This window comes from Armigeres subalbatus, chromosome 1 (assembly GCF_024139115.2).
Source record: "Armigeres subalbatus isolate Guangzhou_Male chromosome 1, GZ_Asu_2, whole genome shotgun sequence".
Lineage (NCBI taxonomy): Eukaryota > Metazoa > Arthropoda > Insecta > Diptera > Culicidae > Armigeres > Armigeres subalbatus.
The window spans coordinates 2,875,604-2,902,153 of record NC_085139.1 but is presented as its reverse complement, the minus strand read 5'-3'; the positions used below and the strand labels follow the sequence as shown (position 1 = coordinate 2,902,153).

At 40.7% G+C, this 26,550-nt stretch overlaps 2 protein-coding genes and 1 pseudogene across 2 annotated transcripts; all 3 read left to right on the top strand.

The window, feature by feature from the left end:
• Positions 1–405: 405 nt before the first annotated feature.
• LOC134205909 (uncharacterized) lies at positions 406–1,192 on the top strand. The gene is made up of 2 exons (XM_062681617.1): positions 406–688; positions 800–1,192. The coding sequence occupies exons 1-2, from the start codon at positions 422–424 to the stop codon at positions 1,190–1,192; spliced, it is 660 nt and encodes a 219-aa protein (XP_062537601.1). The 5' UTR covers positions 406–421.
• Positions 1,193–2,940: 1,748 nt separating this feature from the next.
• On the top strand, positions 2,941–3,501 carry LOC134205907 (uncharacterized protein K02A2.6-like). The gene has a single exon (XM_062681616.1). The coding sequence runs from the start codon at positions 2,941–2,943 to the stop codon at positions 3,499–3,501; it is 561 nt and encodes a 186-aa protein (XP_062537600.1).
• An 18,640-nt stretch (positions 3,502–22,141) lies between these two features.
• LOC134219726 (adenylosuccinate lyase-like) lies at positions 22,142–25,325 on the top strand (annotated as a pseudogene).
• The last annotated feature ends 1,225 nt before the right edge of the window (positions 25,326–26,550 follow it).

Sequence of the window (26,550 nt, the reverse complement as noted above, 5' to 3'; positions counted from 1 at the left end):
CAAGCTTGACCAACTCGGACTGCTATCGAATCTTCGTCGAAAATATCAAATGCTACTTCCGTTCGATGACAGACACTGCCGCCGAACACGAAGCCTTCTCTAGAATGAAGCAAGAGAACGGCGAGGCCGCAGTCGCTTTTCATGCGAGGCTAATGTGCAAGGTGCGCTCGTGCAACTACAGCACAGAAGACGAAGATAGATTCGTACGAGCACAGTTACTAAGTGGATTAAAAAACCGGGAATTGGTTAAGCAAGCCCGCACATACGGATACGAGACTAATTTTATTGTCCAGTCAGCGACGAGAGATGAGGCATTTCAAGCCGAGACAAACCGCCCGGACCCTTTCGAAGTCAACAGACTACATCGTTCCAAGTCGTACGATCGAGTAATCGTAAGCGGCCAAACGCAAACTCTAGAAATATGGAGACATCGAGCAAACGAATTCGTGGAAATACACCGACCCAGTGGACAGAAGAACGCCGTTCCAGATGTGCGCGATGTTTCCTGTACAGCCATCGTAACGGGCAATGTCCGGCGCTAAACCGTAATTGTAACAAGTGTGGGAAGCGCGGACATTTTGTTGCAGCATGTCGCCAGAAACAACTGAACACCATGCAGTATGATCGCAGAGAAAGATCCATGGACAGTACATCATCGAGAGAACACGAATACGAGAATGCCAAGCAGGTACTTAAAGAATAATTTTAACTGACGATGTTCACTTCTTTATCTTTTGTTTTGTTCTAATAAAGTTGAATTCATACTGATACACATATTCTTGATTATTATTGAACGCAGGAAGTTAATGCACTATCCTTAGATGACGTCTTGATAGACTGCTCTGTCGGATCTTCCAGTCCTATAAGCTTTTTAATAGACTCGGGTGCTGATGCGAATATCATTGGTGGGAAAGACTGGGAACAGCTTGAACGTGAGACCAGACAAGGCGTAGCAACGATTGAAATGATTGGCCGTAATTCAAGGAACAAATTCCACGCATATGGATCACAGGATCCGATAGTCATCGAATGCAGCTTCAAAGCTAAAATCAATACCATTAAACCATGTTCATCGGAATTGATCAAACCTGCTATCTTTCACGTCGTACTTAGAGGAAAAGATCCTCCTTGGACGGTCTACTGCAAGCGACATGGGACTGTTACTTATCAGCAACAGCGTGAACAGCTGTGAAAACGAAGGAATTTTCCTGATAATGCCAGGCGTAAAAGTAAAGTTTAGTGTCAACCTGAATATTCCACCAACTAAAACGCCTACTACAATGTGCCAGCAGCATACCGGTGAGTGAAACCATATTGTAACAAAAATACTTTTAAAACAACATGTTATAAAAAATTATTGAGTAATAGGTACATCAATGTAATAGAATCGTCTTTGATAAAATTTACAGAGAAGCCGCAAGGCAAAGACTGCACGAAATGGAATCGCGCGGAATAATTGAAAAGGCCACTTCCTGCTCCGACCTGGATAAGTGGCATGTCCGCTGTGGCCAAGGGGAGCAACGACTTTAGGCTCGTAGTCAATATGCGCGCTCCCAATCGGGCCATAAACCGTGAATACTATAGGCTACCATTGCTCGATGAGATGAGAATAAAACTTAACGGCGCCAGGTTTTCTCTAAACTTGATTTGAGTAACGCCTTTACCATCTCGAGTTATCAGAGGAATCACGAGACCCAACTACATTCCTAGCCGAAGATGGGATGTACAGGTTTACTCGCCTCATGTTCGGCGTTAATTGCGCGCCTGAGATCTTTCAGCGGGAGATGGCTCGCATTCTGAAAGACATCGATAACGTCATTGTATTCATAGACGACATTCTCATCTTCTCCGATTCGCTGGAAGGTCTTCGAGCAACAGTTGCTAAAGTGCTACAGATCCTGAAAGATAATAATTTGACGTTAAATATGAAGAAATGTGAATTTGACCAAACCAGGTTGAAATTCCTCGGCCACGAGCTTGATTCCGATGGGTTCCATATCGATCATGAAAGACCAAAAGTGTACGCAGCTTCAGAGAACCTACGACACTGTCAGAACTCCGTAGTTTTTAGGGCTCGCGTCATTTCTCAGTCCTTATATTGCGAATTTCGCAAAGATCTCGAGCCCACTATGGAACGCTACTACATCGAAGTCGTGGTTATGGGATCACGAACAAAGCGAGGCATTTAAGTTAATCAAGCAGCGGATTATAGAATGTACGATATCATTAGGTTTCTTCTCTGAACACGAAAAGACCGTCCTATATACCGATGCATCACCGGTTGCTTTAGGAGCTGTCCTGATTCAAGAAAGCGATAATCATGATTCAAGAGTAATTAGTTTCGCGTCAAAGGCCCTAACACCTACCGAAAAAAAGTATCCACAAAACCAAAGGGAAGCCCTAGCGGCGGTTTGGGCAGTGGAACATTTTCGTACTTCTTGCTCGGTAGACGCTTCACGCTCCGTACCGACGCTCAGGGAATTACTTTTATTCTTAACCGCACAAGAGAAGAATCTAAGCGAGCACTGACACGGGCCGATGGGTGGGCACCCGATTAAGCCCGTACAACTACGACGTTGAGTACGTCCGCGGTAGGGAGAACATCGCAGATACATCTTCGAGACTCTACAATGGAGAAGATGAGTCTTTCGATGAAGAAACGAGTCCGTGGGAAATTGCGACGTTAGAAGCGAACGCCGTTGAATTCTTGACGGAAACGGATATCAAAATCAAAACCAGCGAGGACGACGTGCTATTGAGGGTAATAAGCGCAATCGAATCAGGGATTTGGTCTAAGGATCTGCGAAAATACCAACTGGTTGGGAGCGATTTGGCCATCCAAAACGGAATCGTCATCAAGACAGGTTGCGCTGTAATACCTTGTCTCTTCAAGTACGAGCCTTGGAAGTTGCGCACGAAGGTCATCCATCCATTGCCAAGATGAAAAGCATTATGCGGCAACGCGTATGGTGGCCTGGCATGTCGGGAGATATTATGAAGTGGGTTGAATCATGTAAAATATGCTGCTTAAACGGAAAACCGGAAAAGCCTACACCGATGGAGAGAGTGTTTGCTCCAAAGACCGCATGGGAGTCCATCGCAATGGATTTTAATGGGCCGTACATAAAATATGGTGGCATTCTGATCTTAGTTATAATTGACTATAGATCTAGATTCATCATCGCTCGGCCTGTAAAGTCCACAAAATTTGAATGCGTACGGAAAGTTCTTGATAGTGTGTTCCAACAAGAAGGCTATCCAAAAGCTATAAGAACAGATAATGGGCCGCCGTTTAATAGTACTGACTTTGCGGAATATTGCAAACAGCGGGATGTAACACTCACATTCTCTACACCTCTTTTCCCGCAGCAAAACGGACTTGCAGAGAGCTGCATGAAATTGATAAATAAGGCTATGTGTACTGCCACCTGTAATAGCACCAATTACATTGACGAACTAAAAGCGCCATCAATGCTCACAATGCTGCAGAGCATAGCGTAACTGCCGTACCACCTGAGGAAGTCATGTATGGCCGCAGGATCAAGCGAGGATTACCCTTGATCCATCGCGGCACATCAACATTTGAACCAGAACAGCTGGAACGCAAGGACCTTGAAGGAAAACTCAAAGGAAAACAACGAGAAGACGAGCGACGCGGGGCACGGAAATGTAGGGTCACTCCAGGAGACCAAGTGGTGATTGAGCGACACAATCGCACAAAAGGAGATCCGCGGTTTTCTCCTACACGGTATACTGTCGTCGAGCAACGCAATGGTAGTCTGGTCCTGAACAGCGAAGATGGAACACTGGCTAAGCGGCATGTGTCACAAACCAAAAGAGTTGGTCAATGGCGTGAACAGAATGAGCCTGGTGGATCCAAAAACGTCGTCCACCGAAATGACAAAACACAAACAGGCACTTCTACAACTCGACCGACCCGCGATAAGAAGACACCTTCGTTCCTGAAAGATTACGTCCGTATGGTTGAAAGAGAATAAGAAAAAAATCAACAACAGCAATGTAATAATACCAATAATCAGAATTCCTTTTAGTTACTCAGCTTCTTTTACATTACATATAATAATAAAGTTGTTATTTATCCAAGCATCAATGACTACAGCTGTTACTAAGGTGACGAAAAGATAGATTTTAAAGCGTATTAGTAATTTGGAAAATATAAACAAAAATCGATGACGTATATAAATGCACGGTCTTGAACGGGAGCACGATTCGCCGTTACACACACAGTTATAACTATCGTAATATTGTAAAAGTTGTTATTCCTCCCGTTCGTTAATACTTTACCGTGAAATTTGATTGTCAGATGAAAAGGCCTTTTTCTGACATTAAAGTGGAAACGGTTAAATAAATCTACTCCAAATTAAGATCAAATAACCATGAAAATTCTTTAAAAGGCCTTTTGAGTTGGGTATTTGCACGCTGATTGCATCTTACCAAATTTGAAAATATTTTAAGCAGATTGCGCAGTTCGCTCACATTTATTTTGACATAGGACTACGTCTTGTTTTTTTTGTTATCTATTTATGCTTTATGCTTTTTTGGAGAGGAGGGTGGATGTGTGGGTGTGAGAGAGACCTTCCATTTCAGTGTATAATGAACTCAATATTTGTCATCCACCCCTGCGCATAATGCACTCAATGAGTGCTACCGCAACAGCGCCTTTCAGACAGACAACCTTAACTGTCTCCTCTCTTTCGAGTGCTGACCGCCATACAGGTAAGATGTGCGACAGCGTCTACTCAGGTGGATCCTTTTCGGCTTCCATTTTGGATATTCACACATGCCACCTTAGCCCAACTATAAATAATTTTATTCAAATAATAGATCTTTGAGCTCTCCTTCGTATTGAAGCATTTGAGGCTTGCCGTCTCCACTCATTTGCAAACAATTTTATTTGTATAAATAGACAACAAAAATTGAAAAAAAAAGTTCTGGAGTTAGTATAGTCAAGTGACTAGTTCAAAGAGATATATTTGCAAATGAACGGAACTTTGTTTGCCAAGAACTAAACATTCGCATTTTTCCGGGAAATGAACTGACAGTATGAACAAAATTTGCATTTAACGGTCAAAGTGGCTCACTAAATAGAATTGCAAAGGTCAAGCCCTCTGTAAAGTAGTTATCGGATTATAACATGACAATGCGTAAAAAATCAACTCATGTGCGCACTGCAATTACTCTCAATTGATCAAATTGCACAGTGCGCCGTCAGGAATCGATCGCTACGAAACGCGTATCGGATCGATTGAATCGAGTATTCAATGTTTGTACCAGTGAATCCCAAAGTGAGCGGTATCGACCCTTGGATGTGATTTATGACGACAAAGAAGATGAAACTAGTTGATCTAAAACCGCGTGAAAATTATGATGATAAATATCAGGTGAGGTTGAAGAAAGCAAATACTGATACTTTTCTTCAGTTAAGGTACTTTAAGGTGTGCGAAATATTAGTTTGTTGTACTCGCTTTTAAAAATTGTTTCATTATTTTATTATGAAAATAAATACATCATAGTAGATGAGTAGAGACATTATTGGACAAACTCCTTTATTGTATCATTCAACTAAGCGCTTCGATGATTAAATTGATGGTCCTTGGAATACGATGAAAACTATGAAATTTACAAAACTGCATTCATGATGGTATTCAGGATATTTCCAATATTACAGACATCTTTAAGAATTTCTGGACTCCTCTTGAACTTTCAGAAGTCATTTAACGAATATTCCTTTGAAATACGAAAAACCTCAAATAAGCACCATAAGTGAACAAAAAAATGAACTACATATAGCTTCCAGGAGGCAATATGTAGTACTAAAATGATTGGGAATCACTGATCTATACACACAAGTGAACTGACCTACGAAAAAAGCAGAATGCGAAAAACGCTAATCATGAATGACTTGCACACAGTATTAACAATATTATGCAGACTGAGGTTCTCACACTTTTTAGATATGCGACACGGTTTGCATAATCGCACATTGCTAGCGACCCACCAGGATTGGATTTGGATTGGATATAAAATGGATATGGATTGGATTTTGGGTTCGATTTGGATTAGATTTGAATTTTATTTTAATTGCACTTTAGATTAAAATTGGATTAGATTTGCATTGGATTTGGATTGCTTTTGGATTGTATTTGGATTAGATTTAGATTGGATCAGGATTGGAATCAGAATTAAATTGACTTTTGATTAATTTTGGATCGGATTTGGTTTTGATTTGGACATAAGAAGACAATTGACTTCGTAAAATTTGTTATTCTCAAATCATCCATTAATTTCTTAGATCCCAATCCAGGAGCTGGTGTAGATTGGGGGGGATAAAATATGGTCAAATTTATGAATCAAGATTTTTCTTTCGTGACCCATCATTGATCAGCCCATAACCTCCTAAGAGTCGCAACCCACAGTTTGAGAACCCATGACATAATGAATATGTTTGCTACATTCTTCATATCTTGCAGACAGTCTTATTTTTGTTTTGTATTAGCACATTTACGCAACCGATTCTGTTTCCAATAAAAAAAGTCCCTGCACAAAAAATTATAATGTTGTTTATTATTAAGATTTCTTATACTTTTTGCCAAAGCAGAGACTAAATGATATGCATAGATATGCATAGGAAAAAAATAATTGGACATTGCAAAACTTATACTTTTCATTAACTTATGAATAGTATTATAGCCATTTTTATGTGAGATCATTTACTCGATGGCATAACGAATGGGTTTCAACATAATGCTATTTCCAGACAGGGTGAGTGAATTGAGCAAGTAGGGGAATATATCAAATTTTTAATATCACGTTGCATGTTTTCGCATTAATTTATTTACATTGGCATTACTCTATATATTACCCTATAGGAGCGGTTCCTTTATCAGTGCTGCCACCTGGAAAAATCTCGAGAAAAAGTAGAATCATGGAAATTCGTATCTCAAGTATTAATTGTTTATTCAAAAAAATATATATATATATATATATATAAAATAAATATCGATATATCATGTCTATTTTGTGTGCTTTCAAAAATTCTAACCCCTTAAACCAAGATTTTTTTTGGAAAACATCTTCAATTTTTGTTTTATAGCAAAAATATACTTCATTTCCTATTCTACTTTTTCTCTCGATGACAGCTGAAGGCAAACACCTGGGCCAACAACCTAGCTCCTTCTTTCCGATGGTCGATACACTACAAACTGGAGAAGTTTCAAGTTACATTCACATGAAAGGTCCAACAACCCGTCTGTGATGAACAGTCGGCTGAGAGTAAATTACCTGCCGTGCCTTGAGCAGAGTGCCCAACGAGAACATGTTTGCCATGCGATGGAGCATTCGAACTGATCGGTCAAGTTCAAGGTCGCGCCAATGCGTACCGTCGGTACGTATTCTATATAAGGTACGTACAAGTGATCCGCTCACCTGGCTGGATTTGGTTGGATGGTTCTGATAGTATCCCATGCCTATTCGGTACCTGTTGGTAGGATATTCATCATTGTTTCTCGAAGATGCGTTAAACAAAGGTAGACGAGCCTATCTAAACCGGTCACACACAAACACGAAAACCAAAATGTTAAATATTGGCCAGGAAGTGAATCGATTACTATGAGGCATTTTTATGGATAAAAAACCGGTTGCGGCAGGTCACGAACAACGTTGCACTGTTTACAGTTATTTTATCAATTATCGATCATTGATTGAAAATCTATATGTATCTCTAATACTTAACTCTCCTGCTCAACAATGTCTTCAGTTGATTGCTTCTGCTGTAGAATACTAAATCGATGCCGAATTGCATTAGTCGATGGCGTAGCTGGTGTGTGATGTGTTGATCATAGGGGACCGATACCCTCTTCATTGGTTCATCGATCGGTGACACCCAAGCAGCACGTGCAACATCTTTCAAATAGCTGTTTGTTCCTAAGAAATTGCATTGAAGACACTGGCAATACATCTAGTCACATTAAAGCCACTTTCCAGTTCCAGAAACACACAATGTTCCATTTCTGTTTAAGTGACGTTGCAAAATACAACGCATCTGACTTTTTGGGTGATTTGGAATTCAGTGTGTTTCATATCTGAAACAAAACAGATAAGTTGCAGAATTAATAACACTTTGGTTCATTGCTGTTACGACAATGTTTCTGTTGTGTTGCAAAAAACTTTTAGCTCAGTTGAGCAGTGTTTTATTTCTGACATGTTCTGTATAAGGTACAATGAAGTTTCAAATGACGTTGTTGTTTATGCAGTGCACTTGTAGCAGAATCTCAAAATAGAATTGATGGTGTAATGGTTATAGTGAAAAGTTACAAATCTGAAGGTCCATGGTTCGACTCCCGGTTGGTTTTTGTGTTTTTATTTTCATAAATTAATTATTAAATTTATGTTGCAAATAGGCTCCACCTCTTGCGCTTTTTTGTGTCACAAAGGAGTTCCAAATACGACGCGTTGTGCATAACATAGACTTTTAGTAAGTCACACCACAGTTGTTGTTATTCACTGTGAAACAAGTGGTGTTGCTTGGGCAGTGTTGTCAGTTCGTTTCTTCGTAGGTTCCTCTGCTTCTTGATGATGATTGCTTGTATTGTTCTCTCCTTGCATCCGTTGATTTTCCGCTGTTTCCATGATGTGTTTTAGCTTCTTCGTTTTTCCTTCTTCGCTCTTTTCGATCGTCCATGTATCTCCACCATTTTTCGGGTAGTACTCTTTGTTCCTCTAGGTCAGCGGTTCTCAACCTGGGGTACCTGCACCCCTGGGTGTACCTTCAATTTCAATCAATGTAATAATGATTTTTGAAACTTTGTTTTGTATATAATATGCATGGAGATTATTAAATCAAAGCCTTTTGAGTTCTGCCTTCTACAACAAGCACAGTGTATGAAGGGCTGTGCGACAAAAGATCAAAAGGGACAAAACGTTGAAATAACAAATTATAACAATCTTCAATGTAATCTACCTATCGAAACAAAATATTGAATAATATGTTAACAACATGCTCATGAACTAAAATCTAAAGTCTGAAGATACGGAAACCGCACGGTGCTCCCTGACCGTTATTAAGAAAAAAATTCTCCATCAAAACTAATACCCGAGCTGAATTCTGAGGCTATACTGCATCTCTGGCCGAAATTTGAAAAAATGTAGGGCCCGTTTTGAAGTTACGCCCTTTTTAAGACGTAACTGATATATATCGAAGAAATGCAAAGGATTCTGTTTCAACACGATCTAAGTTGTATCCCCATCTAAAATGTTTATCGTATATAAATAATCATCTGACTTTTCTCTGGATATTAGTGGTTTTAGGAACATGTTGCATGGTTTTTGGTCATAAATTAAAGCCACACGATCAAAAATACGACCGAAACAAAATCGTGTGAAAAACAGAATTCTGTGTATAACATCTCATCAAATACATATTTCTCAACTTCCAAGGCATCGTCAGCGATAAAAAAAAGATTTTTTTTTGTTACAGCCATTAGAATTCTATACAAAATTGTTGACTGTAATAGTAATATGAGATTTGTCTAAGAACATTTAAAAATAAGATTAGCTTCATCTTAAGTCTGCATTCAATCCTAACCAACTACGTATGATTAACCCTTTTTAATTATGTTTAAATTCAATGGACAATATCAAATGCACACATACCTTCTTTTCGCAATAAATTTCAGCTCGCAAGAGATGGGTTTTATACAACTTTGGCGTATATGCCGATATATGCTCATTGTGCCATCCCTGCCCAGTGCCCATGGCCGAATGTAGTAAAAATCCTTTTATATGAAACTTTGGGGTATGATATTTGGAGGTCTTCGAAGATCCTAACTTTCCCAGGAGACAATGAACTTATCAATTGCGACATAGAATCCAGGGGTTTATATGAGGAGTTGCAAACATTTTGAAAATGCTTCAAAACCTTTAAACAAAAAACCACAGATGTCATTCACATAGGGTAAATTGTACCACTATTAATAACATGCTCCGATAACGCCAACAATTTTAGATTTAGAGAAATGACATATCTATTAGAAAAAGGGCTACTTGTTTATATAAAAACACAATTGTACATAACATGTGACAAAAGTTATTCTATACAAAAGTTATTGTTACGTGTCATTTTCAATGCTCTCGTGCATGCTTACTGTCATTTAACAAAAATTAAAGCAACGCAATTTGCACTTCAATTCTATGTTTATGATTGATATTAGTATGGGTACATGCATTCAAGGAGCAGTAACCCATCTGTTCTTTACTAAGCTTCATCCATACATACGTCAACAAACTTAATCAAATCCGCATTATTTTACCAAATGTGCGCAGCATCGAGAAGATAGTGGTATGCTCAGTGAAGCCATTTTTATGCTTAAGATACCTTTGAGGTATCAGACATATTCCCTGGTAACATTTTGGTTTTATACTGGTTTTATAACACTCTTGTAGAGTAAATTATGATCTTGAAGAGCGTTATAAAACTTAAAATGTTACTTGGGTTATTTATTTAATCAGACTAAGGCCGAAGTGGCCTGTGCGGTATATAAGAGTCTTCTCCATTCGGCTCGGTCCATGGCTACACGTCGCCAATTACACAGTCTACGGAGGGTCCGCAAGTCATCTTCCACCTGATCGATCCACCTTGCCCGCTGCGCACCTCGCCTTCTTGTGCCCGTCGGATCGTTGTCGAGAACCATTTTCACCGGGTTACTGTCCGACATTCTGGCTACGTGCCCGGCCCATCGCAGTCGTCCGATTTTCGCGGTGTGAACGATGGATGGTTCTCCCAACAGCTGATGCAATTCGTGGTTCATTCGCCTCCTCCACGTACCGTCCGCCATCTGCACCCCACCATAGATGGTACGCAGCACTTTCTTTTCGAAAACTCCAAGTGCGCGTTGGTCCTCCACGAGCATCGTCCAGGTCTCGTGTCCGTAGAGGACTACCGGTCTAATTAGCGTTTTGTAGATTGTCAGTTTGGTACGGCGGCGAACTCTATTCGATCGGAGCGTCTTGTGGAGTCCAAAGTACGTACGATTTCCAGCCACTATGCGTCTCCGAATTTCTCTGCTGGTGTCATTTTCGGCAGTCACCAGTGAGCCCAAGTACACAAATTCTTCTATCACCTCGATTTCATCACCACCGATGCAAACTCGCAGTGGGTGGCTCACATTGTCTTCTCTTGAACCTCTTCCTATCATGTACTTTGTCTTCGATGTGTTAATGACTAGTTCGATCCGCTTTGCATCCCTCTTCAGTCTGATGTAGGCTTCCTCCATCTTCTCAATGTTACGTGCCTTAATATCTATGTCGTCGGCGAAGTCAAATAGCTGGACGGACATATTGCAAATTGTGCCACTCGTGTTAATCCCTGCTCTTCGTATTACCCCTTCCAAAGCGATGTTGAATAGCAGACACGAAAGACAATCACCTTTGCCGTAACCCTCTGCGGGTTTCGAAGGGACCTGATAATGCCCCTGAAACTCGAACTGCGCACATTACCTGATCCATCGTCGCTTTGATCAACCGAGTCAAAGCCAGTTTATCCGGAAATCAGTTTTCGTGCATTAGCTGCCATAGCTGGTCCCGATTGATTGTATCATATGCGGCTTTGAAGTCGATGAATAGATGATGTGTGGGCACGTTCTATTCGCGGCATTTCTGCAGTACTTGGCGAATGGCGAACACCTGGTTCATGGTGGAGCGTACTCTTATAAAACCCGCCTGGTACTGCCCTACGAACTCCCTTGCAATTGGTGCTAGTCGACGGCATAAAATTTGGGAGAGTACCTTGTAGGCGGCGTTCTGCAATGTAATTGCGCGGTAGTAGCTACAATCCAGCTTATCGCCCTTTTTGTAGATGGGACACACGACACCTTCCATCCACCCTGCGGCAAAACTTCCGCCTCCCAAATCTTGGTAATGACCCAGTGCAGCGCTCTAGCCAGTGCCTCACCACCGTGTTTAAATAGCTCTCCTGGTAGTTGGTCAACCCCAGGGGCTTTGTTGTTCTTCAGCCGGCCAATCTTCTCCTGGATTTCCTGGAAATCCCGGGCCGGTAGAATTATGTCCTGCGCGCGTTCCCCAGGTCCATCACCATACCGCCATCTTCGTCTGCCACATCGCCATTCAGGTGCTCTTCGTAGTGCTGCTGCCACCTTTGGATCACCTCACGCTCGTTCGTAAGAAGGTTCCCTGTTTATGTCCTTGCACATATCAGGCTGTGGCACGTGGCCCTTACGTGAACGGTTCAACTTCTCATAGAACTTTCGTGTGTTATTAGTGCGGTACAGTTGTTCCGTCTCTTCACGGTCTCGATCTTCCTGCTGGACGCTTTTTCCTCCGGAAAATCGAGTTTTGTCTGTTCCGCGCCTGTTTATATCGTGCCTCATTCGCCTCGTGCGGTGTTGCAGCAATCTCGCCCATGCTGCATTCTTCTCTTCTACTAACTGCTCACATTCGCCGTCATACCAGTCGTTTCTCCGATCCGGGGGCACCGTGCCAAGTGCAGCGGTTGCGGTGCTACCAATGGCGGATCGAATATCTCCAGCCATCTTCGAAAACGCTGCGCCTAGATGCTCTTCCGTTGGGAGTGCCACTTCCAGCTGCTGCGCGTATACTTTGGGCTAGCCTACCGTCTTGTAGCCGCCCAATATTGTTGCGGCGTCCGACTTCGACGCGTGTTGTACACCGTCGAGAGTTTTGAGCGCAGGCAAACTGCAACGAGGTAGTGGTCGGATTCAATATTCGCACTGCGGTAAGTGCGGACGTTCGTGATGTCGGAGAAGAATTTACCGTCGATAAGAACGTGGTCGATTTGGTTTTCCGTTTCTTGGTTAGGTGATCTCCATGTGGCCTTGTGGATATTCTTGCGGGGAAAGAAGGTGCTTCGGACCACCATTTCGCGGGAGGCTGCGAAGTTTATGCATCGTTGGCCGTTGTCATTCGATACGGTGTGTGGACCATCCGGTTCGATGACAGGTCTATACATTTCCTCCCTTCCTACCTGTGTATTCATGTCACCGATGCCGATTTTGACGTTCCACAGTGGGCATCCGTCGTATGTCTGCTCCAGCTGTGCGTAGAACGCTTCTTTCTCGTCGTCGGGTCTCCCTTCGTTGCACGTTGATGATGCTATAGTTGAAGAAACGGCCTTTAATCCTCAGCTTGTACATCCTTGCGTTGATTGGCTGCCACCCAATCACGCGTTGGCGCATCTTTCCCAGCACTATGAAGCCGGTTCCCAGCTCGTTGGTGGTGCCACAGCTTTGGTAGAAGGTAGCCGCCCGATGCCCGCTTTTCCACACTTTCTGTCCTGTCCAGCAAATCTCCTGCAGCGCCACGACGTCGAAGTTGCGGGGATGTAATTCATCGTAGATCATCCTGTCGCAACCTGCGAAACCTAGTGACTTGCAGTTCCATGTTCCAAGCTTCCAATCGTGATCCTTTATTCGTCGCTCAGGGTCTTTGCTGATTATATCGAGTCGCATTATCTCTTATGTTGTTCGTAATTATTGGTTTTCCAGGCGGCTTATTGGGCCTGCGCAAACCTCCTGTCTCGCCGGAGGGCCGTCGTGTCAGGGCTGTTTAGCGTCCCACCTAACACCAGGACTTGGGCTTGTGCGCTTTGAGCGGCACACGGTCGCTTTGGCGGAGCCTACTTGCGGATACATGCAGCTTTTATAGAGGTTTAACAGGGCCCACTGTCAAACCCCACCACATCCTAGGCAGGCGCCACAACTCGCAGATGGCCTGGGGAGGGATCGTCAAGCCCTTGGACAAAGTCCCTGCTGCCCCTGCATAACCCTACACCTTAAACCCATAAATCTGTCCAGTTAGTTTTAACATTGCTTTTATGTAATGCTAACGAACAAAGAGTGTTCACGTGGATTGAAAAAGGAGGACACTTCATCAATCACTATCCTTGTCGGGAATTGAATGTATTTCTCACAGCATGCACGACTTTTTCAATTTTTATTGATAGCTGAATATTTACAATAGTCCTGGAAACGCCACTCTCAAGTATTTGTCGGCTTCGCAATTAGTCATTATTCCTATTATCAGGTTTATAATCTTAAGGTCACCTGCAATAATGTACTCAAAATCGTTCAATTTAACAAGCTGTTCCATATAAATACGGTTCGAATTTTCCGGTAATCAGTGTGGATACAAAGATAGCACTTGTAGCCGATTGTCGCCAGGTTTTGAAATTTTGGTTTGATCTGGAATTATTTAAATCGATACCATTTTCAATAAACACATTTTCGTCAAAGATATATCTACTGTTTTTAATACATTGAATCAAAGCTGGTACATCATTGTAGTATGCAACTGGTATATCAGCAAACTACACCCGATTCTGTTTTTACACGGATTTTTTCACACGGCCGGGTAAAAAATTCCATGCAAAATTTTTGCAAAGTTTTTTTTTAAGTCTTTCTTAGGGAGACTTTCAGCCCGAGGCTGGTTCGTCTCCAGAATTTTGCAAAGTTGATCCAGTTCAAAATTTGAAAATCCGTGTAAAAAAGTTTTATGATTTCTCGACAAATCATGCAAAATGGAGCAACTTTGCAAAAAATTTGTATGGGATTTTTTTTACACGGCCGTGTAAAAACTGAATCGGGTGTACTTTTATTGTTGACGACTCAATGGAAGTTGAGAAATATGCATAAGACGAAATATTATATTGATTTTCTTCGATATCATACAGTTACGTCTTAAAAAGGGCGTAACTCCAAAACGGGCCCTACGATTTTTTTCAAATTTCTCCCAGAGATGCAGTATAGCTCCATACTTCAGCTCCGGGTATTAGTTTTGATGGAGATTTTTTTTTGTTAATAACGCTCAGGGGAGCACCATGAAACCTCCATGTGAGAGGCATGAAGGCTATATAGCTCGTAAGTCTTCCTTCAAAAAGCTCAGAAGCATTCTTTTGAGTGGCTAAAAACCGCCTTTCAAGTGGCTTGGAAGCCTTTTTTAAGGCACGGTAGCCTACTTTCAAGAGGCTTGGTAGGCTCCTTTCAAGAGGTTCGGAAATTTCTTTTCAAGAAGCTGGGGATTCTTCTTTCAAGGGGCTTGGAAGCTTAATTTCAAGATTCTTAGAAGCCTTCTTTTAACTGGCTCGGAAGTTGCCTTTCTAGAGGCTCTGAAGCCTCCCTACAAAATGCTCCCTAAAAGAGGCTCGGAAGCCTTTCTTCAAGAGACTCGGAAGCAACAAAGGGCTTGTGGCGACCCAAGTACTCTCGCGTGTGTTTTGTCCTGGATTTTTTTGATGGCTGCCAAAGCAGCGAAGAAAGTCCTCCGATTGCCGGTTTTTGGTCCTTCGAGCCGGATCGAAGGCCAAATCGCGGTCGGAAAGTGCTACAAAGTGCCGGTAATAAAGTGCTGACCGCTGGTCAATTGTGTAGCCATCAGGGATTGATATTTTGTGTAATTCTCAAGGAATGTAAAATAACAACATTGCTAATGACAACACCATTATTCTCTCTTGTAAATGTTGGGACAAACTCAACTCGCAATAAGCGTTTGTCCCAAACTGCAACAGAATAGGACAATGCTCGCCTGCCACGCATTTTGAGATGTAGTCGGTTTCCGATGATGTTTTTGATTAAATTATTATCAGTTATCATAGATTAGACATAAACATAACCATCTGTTAACATTATTTGCGTTTTACTTCTGAAATATACTAGTTATCGCAGTTTGAAAAGTTCACAACAATTACCTCTCCATGTTTGTTGCAAATAAAATGGAACGCAACAATGTCTTTTATCCTTTGCAGATGATGGGGACAAAGAGTTATCGCTATTTTCTTTTGTCGCTTGTTTTTGCATTTTTCAGCGACAATTACATTCCTTGGTAATTCTATAAAGCTATCATGATTAAAGATTGATATTTCAGCCTGTAATCGCATAACTGTCCCATATGAATAAAGATTCCAGCAAAGATGGGACAACTATGCGGTTACAGGCAGTATACTCCATGATAATTTGTTTTAAAAGCTCCCCAACAAACATTATAAGCTATTCAAAGATTTATTCAGCCAAAAATTGGGTTCTTCAGCTAAAAAAATTGCTTATTCTGCTTAAATTGTTTGTTGGGTCCAAACGCGGGGAGCACTGTATATGTATTTCAACTTGTTCTACACAGCTGTGCGGTCCACAACACAAAATGAGCCCCGCGATTTTCTGAATTTCACGGAACTACAGGGCATTCTCGTTCGATGACTGAGTGAGATCTGTATCGCCCTGATTGTCAGTGGAAGCGGAAGGCCGAAGTGGCCAATGATGTGGTGATGAAAGAGAACGATCAGAAGCAACAACGTAGACATGCTGGATATTATCGGCTATAATTGAATATAAAATCTACCTTAAATTACGTTCTTATTAGAAATTAGCACAGTTGAATTGGGTCCTGAAATGAAGGATCGATATTCGATGTTCTTTCAGGGAACTTTCGACTCACAAATCGGAAGGAACATTGTTTAATTTGAATTGTAAAAATAGATGGAAAATGCATCCTTGACATTTTCGGTCATGTTTGACGTATGGAATAATATGATTCAAACCCACTAGAAAAGCAGCGCAGGGCAGCAACTTTTGACAGTTAATATATGGGCCTGACGTTTTGGGCTGATGGTACATTCGGTCTGAAAAGTTGCACAGCCTAAAATTTGCCTTAAAATGTCTCAAACGCAAAAATATTATTTTTACTGATTTGGGGTCGTTCAAAGGAGGGAATTTTGAGTTTTGTGACAGTTTGTGACAGGGGGAGGGAGGGGGGTCTTATGTGACGTCCATCCACAAGAAAAAAAAAATACTAAAAGCATTTTAGGAACAATTTACATTTTAAAAACATATTTAAACTGTTAGTAAGGGGCATAACTCATTATCACATGAAGGGGGAAGGGGGGTCAAAAATGCTAAAAAACGATGACCGTAATTTTTGAACGATCCCAGAATTTGTATAACATCGGTTCAAGTATTCTTGACCGATGCACTATCATTTGCAACCATAAACAAGGTAGAGCTTTAGGACCCAATTGAAAATTAGCATAAACATAAAGTTTCATGAACTAGGTAATACTACATATTCTCTTATTTGATTCTTACACGCTAAAACCTAACCCTTGTACATCACAGGAAATTACAGTGAGTCCAAAAAGTATTCGTCTAGCTGTGTGTTTTCTAGAAAATGTCGAAGATAGAATCTAGTAAGCTCAAAAAAATAAAACTATCGATTACATTGTGTAGTAATTTAGTTTATTGAACGGCTACTCAGTCTTGCACTTATTACAACGAGTTTTTTATTTACCCGACGTTTCGACACGGGGATTGTGTCTTTTTCAAGGGGACGACAATACGACGACAAACAACAAAAATATTTTCCCCTTGAAAAAGACACAATCCCCGTGTCGAAACGTCGGGTAAATAAAAACTCGTTGTAATAAGTGCAAGACTGAGTAGCCGTTCAATAAATTAAATTAAAACGTACAGTCGATCCATAATCAGTAAATTGTGTAGTAAATTAATCAACTCATCTTTATTGTTAAAAATCAAACAGAAAAATAAAACAATAACACAAACAAAGGTAACAAAACATAACAATTCATTAAACACGGGCGCAAAAAGTATTCGTCTAGTCAAGTTTAGCGCGCTTTTGAAACGAAAACAGGATTTATAGAATGAAATTCAATATTTCGTTGGATTCCTCTGTGTATCTATGACGAGCTGTAGTTCTTGTGGCATGGAACAGACCAAATAAGCCGTAATGTGGGACGGAATATTCTTCCATTTTTCTTCAACACTAATTTCAATTCGTTGTTGTTGGAAATATGACTTTCACGAATTTCACGAAAAGTTTGTCGTCCAGAACCTTCTAATGGAGTTAAATTGGATTCATATCTGGGATCTGAGAAGGCGTTTTGAATTGATTGGGGTATTATAGAGTAGCTACAGCTACAGTATTTTGGGCTGTGTGCTTGAGGTAATTATCACCCCTGTAAGATGTTTGTTTCCTGTAAGCCCAATTTCTCAGCACTGGCGTTCAAATTTTCTTTTCAAAATGTGGATGAACATTTTGTGATACATAGTTCCTTCCAATAATGTGAAATTTTCCTGCACCGGTTGCGCTCAAGCACCTCATAGACCATGACGGAGCCCCACCATGCTTAACTGCTTAAAAGAGATTCTGCGGCTGTATCTCAATATTCATTTTCCGCCATACCATACATCGGGCATTTGATCAAAATATGCTGTACTTGCTTTCGTCAGATAACATGACTTGATTCCGAAAGTCATCCTTCTTCCAGCGATATTTTTAGCTGAAATCGAGCTGTTTTTGATAATTTGATGGCTCACTTGAATTTTCTTCCATGATACTCTCCCATTATACCCATACTTTTCACAGGTATTTCTGTTCGTATTGGTTCATATCTGAGCACTTCTTCTCTCCAACTCACTTACCTATATGGGTGAACTTTGTTTTAGGGATTTTTTTTCTATTTTCCGCACAATAAATCGCTTATCGTTATCAGTTTACCATCGCTGATGACCACTCTGTTATTTGTTTTGATAGATTTTTGTGGCGCTGATGCGATCAATAACCAATAATTTATTGGCAGTGGCTGATTTTCTACTCGCCGCCGTCACATCCAGGCGCTATAGTATATGCGCAAAACAGCCAGCAAGACCGCCAGAATTTGTATGGCGAAAAGTCATCTAACGTGGGTTTTCTCAAAATAAGAAACTTTTCATGAAAAACTATTTGGTACCGATTATGCAGGAAGGTGTCCGCTACCATGCCTACCAAATATTTTTTTGATGAAAGTGCTTATTTTTGAGAAATCGAGCCTTAGATGCTATTCGCCATACTGATTTCAGAAAGTTAACTCCTAGTGTGCCGCTGTAAGCACGCTCAAAGCAGTCGATTCATTAAATGGTTGAATTCTTGCTACCCTTGGTCTACCCACATTTCTTGCAAAGTCATAAGTCAACTTGCACTAATGAATTATTGGCAGTGGCTGATTTTCTACTCGCCGCAGCCACATCCAGGCGCTATAGTATATGCGCAAAATAGCCAGCAAGAGTTAACCGTCAGAGATTAGTATGGCGAAAGACATCTATCGCTGCTTTTCTCAAAATTAGGAACTTTTCATGAAAAACTATTTGGTACCGGTTATGAGGGATGGTGTCCGCTACTACGCCTACCAAATATTTTTTCGATTAAAGTGCTTAATTTGGAGAAATCGAACCTTAGATGCCTTTCGCCATACTGATTTCAGAAAGTTAACTCCTAGTGTGCCGCTGTAAGCACGCTCAAAGCAGTCGATTCATTGGACTCATCTTTTTAATTTTCCCACCCATAGTGCTTCTATTTCCCGCGCCAAGTTCAAACAAAACAAAAACATTTTTTGATCTGTCATTGAATATTGACAAAAATGTTGCTAGACATCACTAGAGTGTGCTAGTGTAACTACATGCGAATAAAACTATTATATTCGTGTTTCACTCGATTATTTTCTGAATAGACGAATACTTTTTGAGCGAGCGAAATTGACGAAATTTAGATATTCTCTACACACCAGAAAAAGTAATTGAAATTTCTATTTGTTTTTGAATAATAATCATGTGTTGATAAGATCTCTACCAAATTTAGAAGAAATTTTTTTGATTTCACTTCTATCACGCTTAAGTTTTACATTTTACTAAAGAATATGCAGCTAGACGAATACTTTTTGGACCCACTGTATAAACTCTAATAGTACGGCTGAACATCGACCAAGGCTGCCGATTATGGAGATCTACAGTACGCCAGGCATAGGTGTATCGACCTGTAGACAACAAGGTATCCAGGTAGGTAATAGTACGGCTGAAATCGGCTTAATTGCAATAGTACGGTTAAATTCGTTATTAATTGTAGATTATACAAGTAAGTACATGCGCTCTGTATGTAAATGATTTAAATCTACTGAACTTAAATAACCAGGATAATATCACATAACATATAGGCATCTTTCCCTTGGAATGTGGTCCCTCCATGATTTTGGAACGCTGGCGAACCTAGCGGTGGAAGTCAAGCTTTACTGAGCAACGCGCATTAGACAGAGCAGCATCGCATGCTTTGCTGTCTCTTTCTTTCCCTTTGGATATACGGGACTGTTCGTCAATGAATTATTGGCAGTGGCTGATTTTCTACCCGCCGCTGTCACATCCAGGCGCTATAGTATATGCGCAAAATAGCCAGCATGAGTTAACCGCCAGAAATTTGTATGGCGAAAGTCGTCTAACGCGGGTTTTCTCAAAATAAGAAATTTTTCATGAAAACTATTTGGTACCGATTGTGTAGGAAGGTGTTCGCTGCCATGCCTACCAAATATCTTTTGATGAAAGTGCTTAATTTTGAGAAATCGAACCTTAGATGCCTTTCGCCATACTGATTTCAGAAAGTTAACTCCTAGTGTGCCGCTGTAAGCACGCTTAAAAGAGGCGATTCATTGTTGATACACAAAGAGCTTACTTTGAAATTTGCAGTTTGTGTTATCGTGTCTACCTGTTTTGTGATAATATTGTAGCACGTCAGATCGGAAAAAAAAATTAAAAGGCGCGAGTTTCGGGAAATACTCATTATACGTAAACACAAAAATGTAAGTTTGTTATCTCTGAAAAACGATATTCCTAACAAAAAATATAATTACAGCTTTGAAGCTGCGTATGCTGCTATCAAATCTGTGTCCACGTTTGATCGACACTGTTCACTTTCGGTGCCCTTGGCTGCTGTAGGTAACAGGAATATTTTCAATTTTTTACCTTGGTAACCAACAGTTTCAATGGGCTTGGAAAATTGCTGGAGAGTTTCCTATTCGATTGATAATAAAATCTCTAAAATCCATCGAAATATAAAGGACCTATTAGCTTAATTTTGAGAAATCGAATCTTAGATGCCTTTCGTTATATTGAATGATCGTGTTTTGAGCAAGCATATAGCGGCACACCAGAGTTAACTTTGAATAGTATGAAAGGCATCTAATGTTAAATATTTCGAAATTACAATTTTATCGAAAAATATTGGCGTAGTAGCTGACACCTTCCTATACTGCAAATTACCAATAGTTTTTCGCGAAAAGTTCCTACTGTTGAGAAAACCTGCGTTAGATGTCTTTCGCCATACAAACTTCTGGCGATTATCTGCTGGTTATTTGCGCATAGATAGCGCCTGGATGTATGGTAGAATCAGCCACTGTCAATAATGAATTATTGGCAGTGGCTGATTTTCTACTCGCCGCAGCCACATCCAGGCGCTATAGTATATGCACAAAATAGCCAGCAAGAGTTAACCGCCAGATTGTATGGCGAAAGACATCTAACGCTGGTTTTCTCAAAATTAGGAACTTTTCATGAAAACTATTTGGTACCGGTTATGAGGGATGGTGTCCGCTACTACGCATACCAAATATTTTTCGATTAAAGTGCTTAATTTTGAGAAATCGAACCTTAGATGCCTTTCGCCATACTGATTTCAGAAAGTTAACTCCCTTGTGTGCCGCTGTAAGCACGCTCAAAGCAGTCGATTCATTCATTCAGAAAGTTAACTCCAAGTGTGCCGCTGTAAGCACGCTCAAAACAGGCGATTCATTGGCCATTATTTCTGGCATCCCTATTACTTGTATGCAATATCCAAGTCGGTATACCTCATCGGCCAAACCCACTCAATGAAATATTTCATTAGTCTGTTGGATGGATTTCCGAACAGCTTTCTCTTTCGAGCTCAGGATTTGTTTTCGCTACACTGTGGGCAATGTGGGAAGGAAAAAGGGTCGTGAAAACTCCAATACATTTTCCAAATCAATGTCTTCCAGCTTCCACATAATGTACATATTCACAAAAGATATTTTAGTTACTAACTAACTAACTAAAATATCAACATTGTAACAACAACATTGTAAATTAATGTCCAAGCCGGGCGGTTTAATCCCCGGAATATAGGCAATTAACTTATTATACAATTTTATTCAGTCACTGACATATATGTAAGTTGCTCATATAACATTGCTGCAGTCTTACTCTGCTATCTGCCCGCTGTCGTACGAGGCGTAAAGTCCTTCCATGGATGACTCCACAGATTGTATTGTGGGCTATACAGTTTTATGATTAGCCATGGTTAAATTAGTAATTTCCAAAAGGATTATGCAATAATTGAAAAATATTGAAATTGTTTCGTAGTTATCTTCTGAGCTTTTGTTGTTAACCTCGTTAGCCGGAATTATATTAGTACAAGGAATTGTTAAATATCATCAAGCGTTTTGTAGAAATTGTGATTATTTGTTGAAATTTATTTCTAAAGTTTGAAACCTCCGTGAAAACAACAGAGCCGTTTAACAAGTCTTGTCGTCATCGTAAACAAGGCAGAACTCTTATCACAAAGTGTGAGCAAACTTTCTATTTATTTCCAAGGCGCTCAATCTTACCGACGTATCACCATAACAGCATCGCCATATAGATTCCGTAGTAAACATCCAGATTGATTAATCCAGTAAATCGGTTTGCTTTTTCCCTTTCAGTTACTAACGTGTACGCGCTAAACTAGCATCGACTATTGTGACCGAGTTGTGCTGAATCAAAACCGTAATAAAAATGACTGAATTTAATCCGGAATTCCGCGGTTACCGATCTCCGCTGAGCACTCGCTATGCTAGTAAAGAGATGCAGTATCTGTTCAGTGAGCAGAACAAGTTCTCCACTTGGCGAAAATTATGGATAATCCTGGCGAAGGCCCAGAAGGTAAGTTTGTGTGTCCCTTAGAGTGCCCCAAATTCTTTTACAATAGCTAAGCAATATACGCTGAATATTAGAAAAAAATTACCAAAATCAAAGTCATTTCGCAAACATTGGACACATATCAGGTACAGATTTATAAGTTCTTATCTCTAAAACAAGCAAGAAGTAACGAAATGAATATTTACCACAAAAAACGGTTATACGCTGTGAAATTATTGTACGAAAACATTAGGGAAGAAAAAATAGGAGCATATGCTGACTGTAGTCTGTTTGGCCGGTGGCACTTGGTGCTGCGGCTGCCGTGGTTTTGTTTTTCTTTTGACTGCATGGCAAGATGGATGGTAAAAGAAATGTCAACCATTCCTGTCCCTGTCTCGATGTTGCTTTGAACTTGGTCATGATGTTATGCTGTCTGGACGCCGATGGTGGTTGGCTCCAACTGATCGCTCCTGAATTATGCCCTTTTTCATCGAGTTGATGTATAACAAAATATCTCGCCTTTTCCTGACGCCCATACTGAAGGTGTTTTTAGTATACCTATAGGTAGCCAGGAAGTTGTTTATAGAATCTTTGCCGCATGAAGATGCACGTCTGCTAATAACTTGTTGAGTGTCATGTTCGAAACAGCCGCTGTTGAATCTCTGCGTCGAATATTGTAAACGAATCGAAGCACCGATTTCAAGCTTTTGTGATGCCAATGCTAAAATCGAATATTCTTATCAAGCTAAAGGCGAGGCCAAATGACTATCGGCTAAACAATGCAATGTATCAAAATTTCTTCTGCTTATTGGCATTACATACCCACACTGGGGACAGAGCCGCCTCGCAACTTTAGTGTTCATTAAGCACTTCCATAGTTATTAACTGCGAGGTTTCTAAGCCAGGTTACCATTTTGCATTCGTATATCATGAGGCTAGCACGATGATACTTTTATGCTCCAGGGAAGTCGAGACAATTTCCAATCCGAAAATCGAACCATGGTCAGCATGGTCTTGCTTGGTGGCTACGCGTCTTACCGCACGGCTAAGGAGGGCCCTGAAACTTTTACTTTAATTCAATCGTACATCATTTTAACACGATTTAATAATATTTGTACCTATAAAAATAATTGTTCAATCTTTTTCTATATATGAACAAATTAATAGAAATATATTTTCTAGGAACTTGGCTTGAAATCAGCGATGCTCAAATCGCCGAGATGGAAGCTCACATTTGAGGACATCGACTTCAAGGCCGCCGCCGAAGAGGAAAACTAACCTGTCACGACGTGATGGCACATGTACATGTGTTTGCTAAGCAGTGCCCTCTTGCGGCACCAATCATTCACCTGGGTGCCACTTCGTGCTACGTTGGTGATAATACCGATCTGCTTGTACTGAAAGGAGGATTGACCCTTCTTCCGAAATTGGTGGGGGTCATCAAGCGTCTGTCGGAGTTTGCTGTCGAGTATCGAGATTTGCCTACACTTGATTCACCCATCTACAACCTGCGCAGCTAACCACCGTTGGCAAGCGATGTACGCTCTGGGTTCAAGATCTACTAATGGACGAGCGTGCCTTAACAAATTGTCGCGACAAATTTGCGGTTCCGAGGCGTGAAAGGGACTACCGGAACCCAAGCATCATTTTTGCAGTTGTTTGCCGGAGACGGGGCCAAAGTACGCCAGTTAGACCAAAAAGTCACCAACCTTGCTGGTTTTGAGAAATATTACGCCGTGACTGGGGCAAACCTATACCCGAAAAGTTGACTTGGAGATCGTGTCCGCGTTAGCTAGCTTAGGGAGCAACAATTCATAAGATGTGCTTCCAGACCTGCGTTTACTCGCATCACGAAAGGAAGTCGAGGAACCGTTTGAATCCAACTCAAATAGGAAGCTCCGCTATGGCCTACAAGCGCAATCCGATGCGTTCGGAACGTTGTTGTGCTCTGGCGAGACACCTTATTACACTCCACGCAAGCGCCGCCAATACTTTGCCGTTCAATGGCTGGAACGAACCTTGGATGATTCGGCAAATCGTCGCCTAACATTATCAGAGGCGTTCCTTTCGGCAGACGCTTCGCTTCCTAACGCTGCTTAACATTTCCCAAGGTTTGGTTGTTTACCCGAAGGTAATCGAGCGTAATATTGCCCAGGAGCTTCCGTTTATGTCCACCGAAAATGTGATCATGGCCATGGTAAAGGCCGGCGGTGATCGCCAGGGTTTGTCATGAGAAGATTCGTGTGCTATCGCATGAAGCCGGGGCTCAGGTGAAACAGCACGGCAAGGACAACGATCTGGTGGAACGCATTAAAGCGGATGCCTATTTTGCTCCCATTTTGGGTGATTTGGACAAAATTCTGGATCCTATTGACCTTTACCGGCCGTGCTGCCGATCAGGTGCTAGAGTTTGTTCGCGAAGAGGTCGATCCAGTAGTGGCCAAATACGGAAGCAACGTAGAGACCAAGTCGATTGGATTGGCAATTTAGTTTGGGTTACGGAACGTTCTCAAATGCTTTAAAAAAGCGAGTAATAAACAAAATATAATAAATAGACAAGTGGATATTTTTCGGAATGTTTTGAAGAAGTCAAAAACCTGGGTCCGGTTAATCCTTAATTTTCTATCCTAAAGACGGGACCCTAACGATAGATGAAATCACATGCACATTGCGAAGTTTGCGATTTAATCAAACTGCAAAGTGGTGTTTTCTTAATTAATTCCAAGTAGGACTATTCAGACCGATTCGGTCGCAATCACTCAAATATGCTTGAATTTGGTCGGACTGGAACAAAAGAAAGGCGGTCCAAAACTCCTGTAAATGGGAGAATAGCAACAATTATGTTCCAGTGTAAATTTGAATAACATTGCTAGGCAATACGTGACTCACCAAATTGAATATTTACCCTAAAATTTTATTATACAGTATACCCACGCTAATCCGATAAATTTATGGCCAGACTATCAAGATTTCTCTCGGACTGTCAAATACATAATTAAAAACTCGCAGCAAAAATCGACAGCATAATGCAGAGGTTCCCAAACTCAGGGTCGCGACTTTCAGGGGTCGTCGGGCTGTTCAGTGGTGGGTTGCGAAAGACAAATCTTAATTCATAATTTTGTTTACTATTTTGTCCCAAAAATTTATTCCATATTTTGAAATAGCATCTACAGTGACTTGCATAATAGAAAGCCCACTTGCCGTTTTTTTCACAAAATGGTCAAATTTGGAGATCTAGATCTGGATTGCGTGTGAACCCATTTCGCTGAAAATTTGACCAGAGCTCAGATATAACTTGAATTTTATTATACCTAAGTTTCGACCATATTGATTAGTAGGGTAAAAAATTATCGCGGTAATACCAAAACGATTTTTTTGGCAAAAAATTGATTTTATAATATCTTGAAAACTACAACTCTTAGTGTACAAGTATATTCCGCAAACTTTTTTGTATTGCCAAAATACGCGTTTTTGCTGAATAAGTCATCAGTTTACAACTTATAGAAATCAAGATATTTAAAAAAATATGTTTTTGTCAAAAAATTCATTTTGGTATTACCGCAATAATTTTTCACCCTATGAATCAACATGGTCGAAACTCAGGTGTTACATCTGAGCACTGGTAAAATTTTCAGCAAAATTGGTTCACACGCAATCGAGATCTAGATCTCCAAAGATGACCATTCAAATCCAATCTGAATGAATTTCAAAGCCAATCCAACTCCAATCTAAATGTAATTCAAATTCCATCCAAATCCAATCCACATCCAATCCAAATAATTGA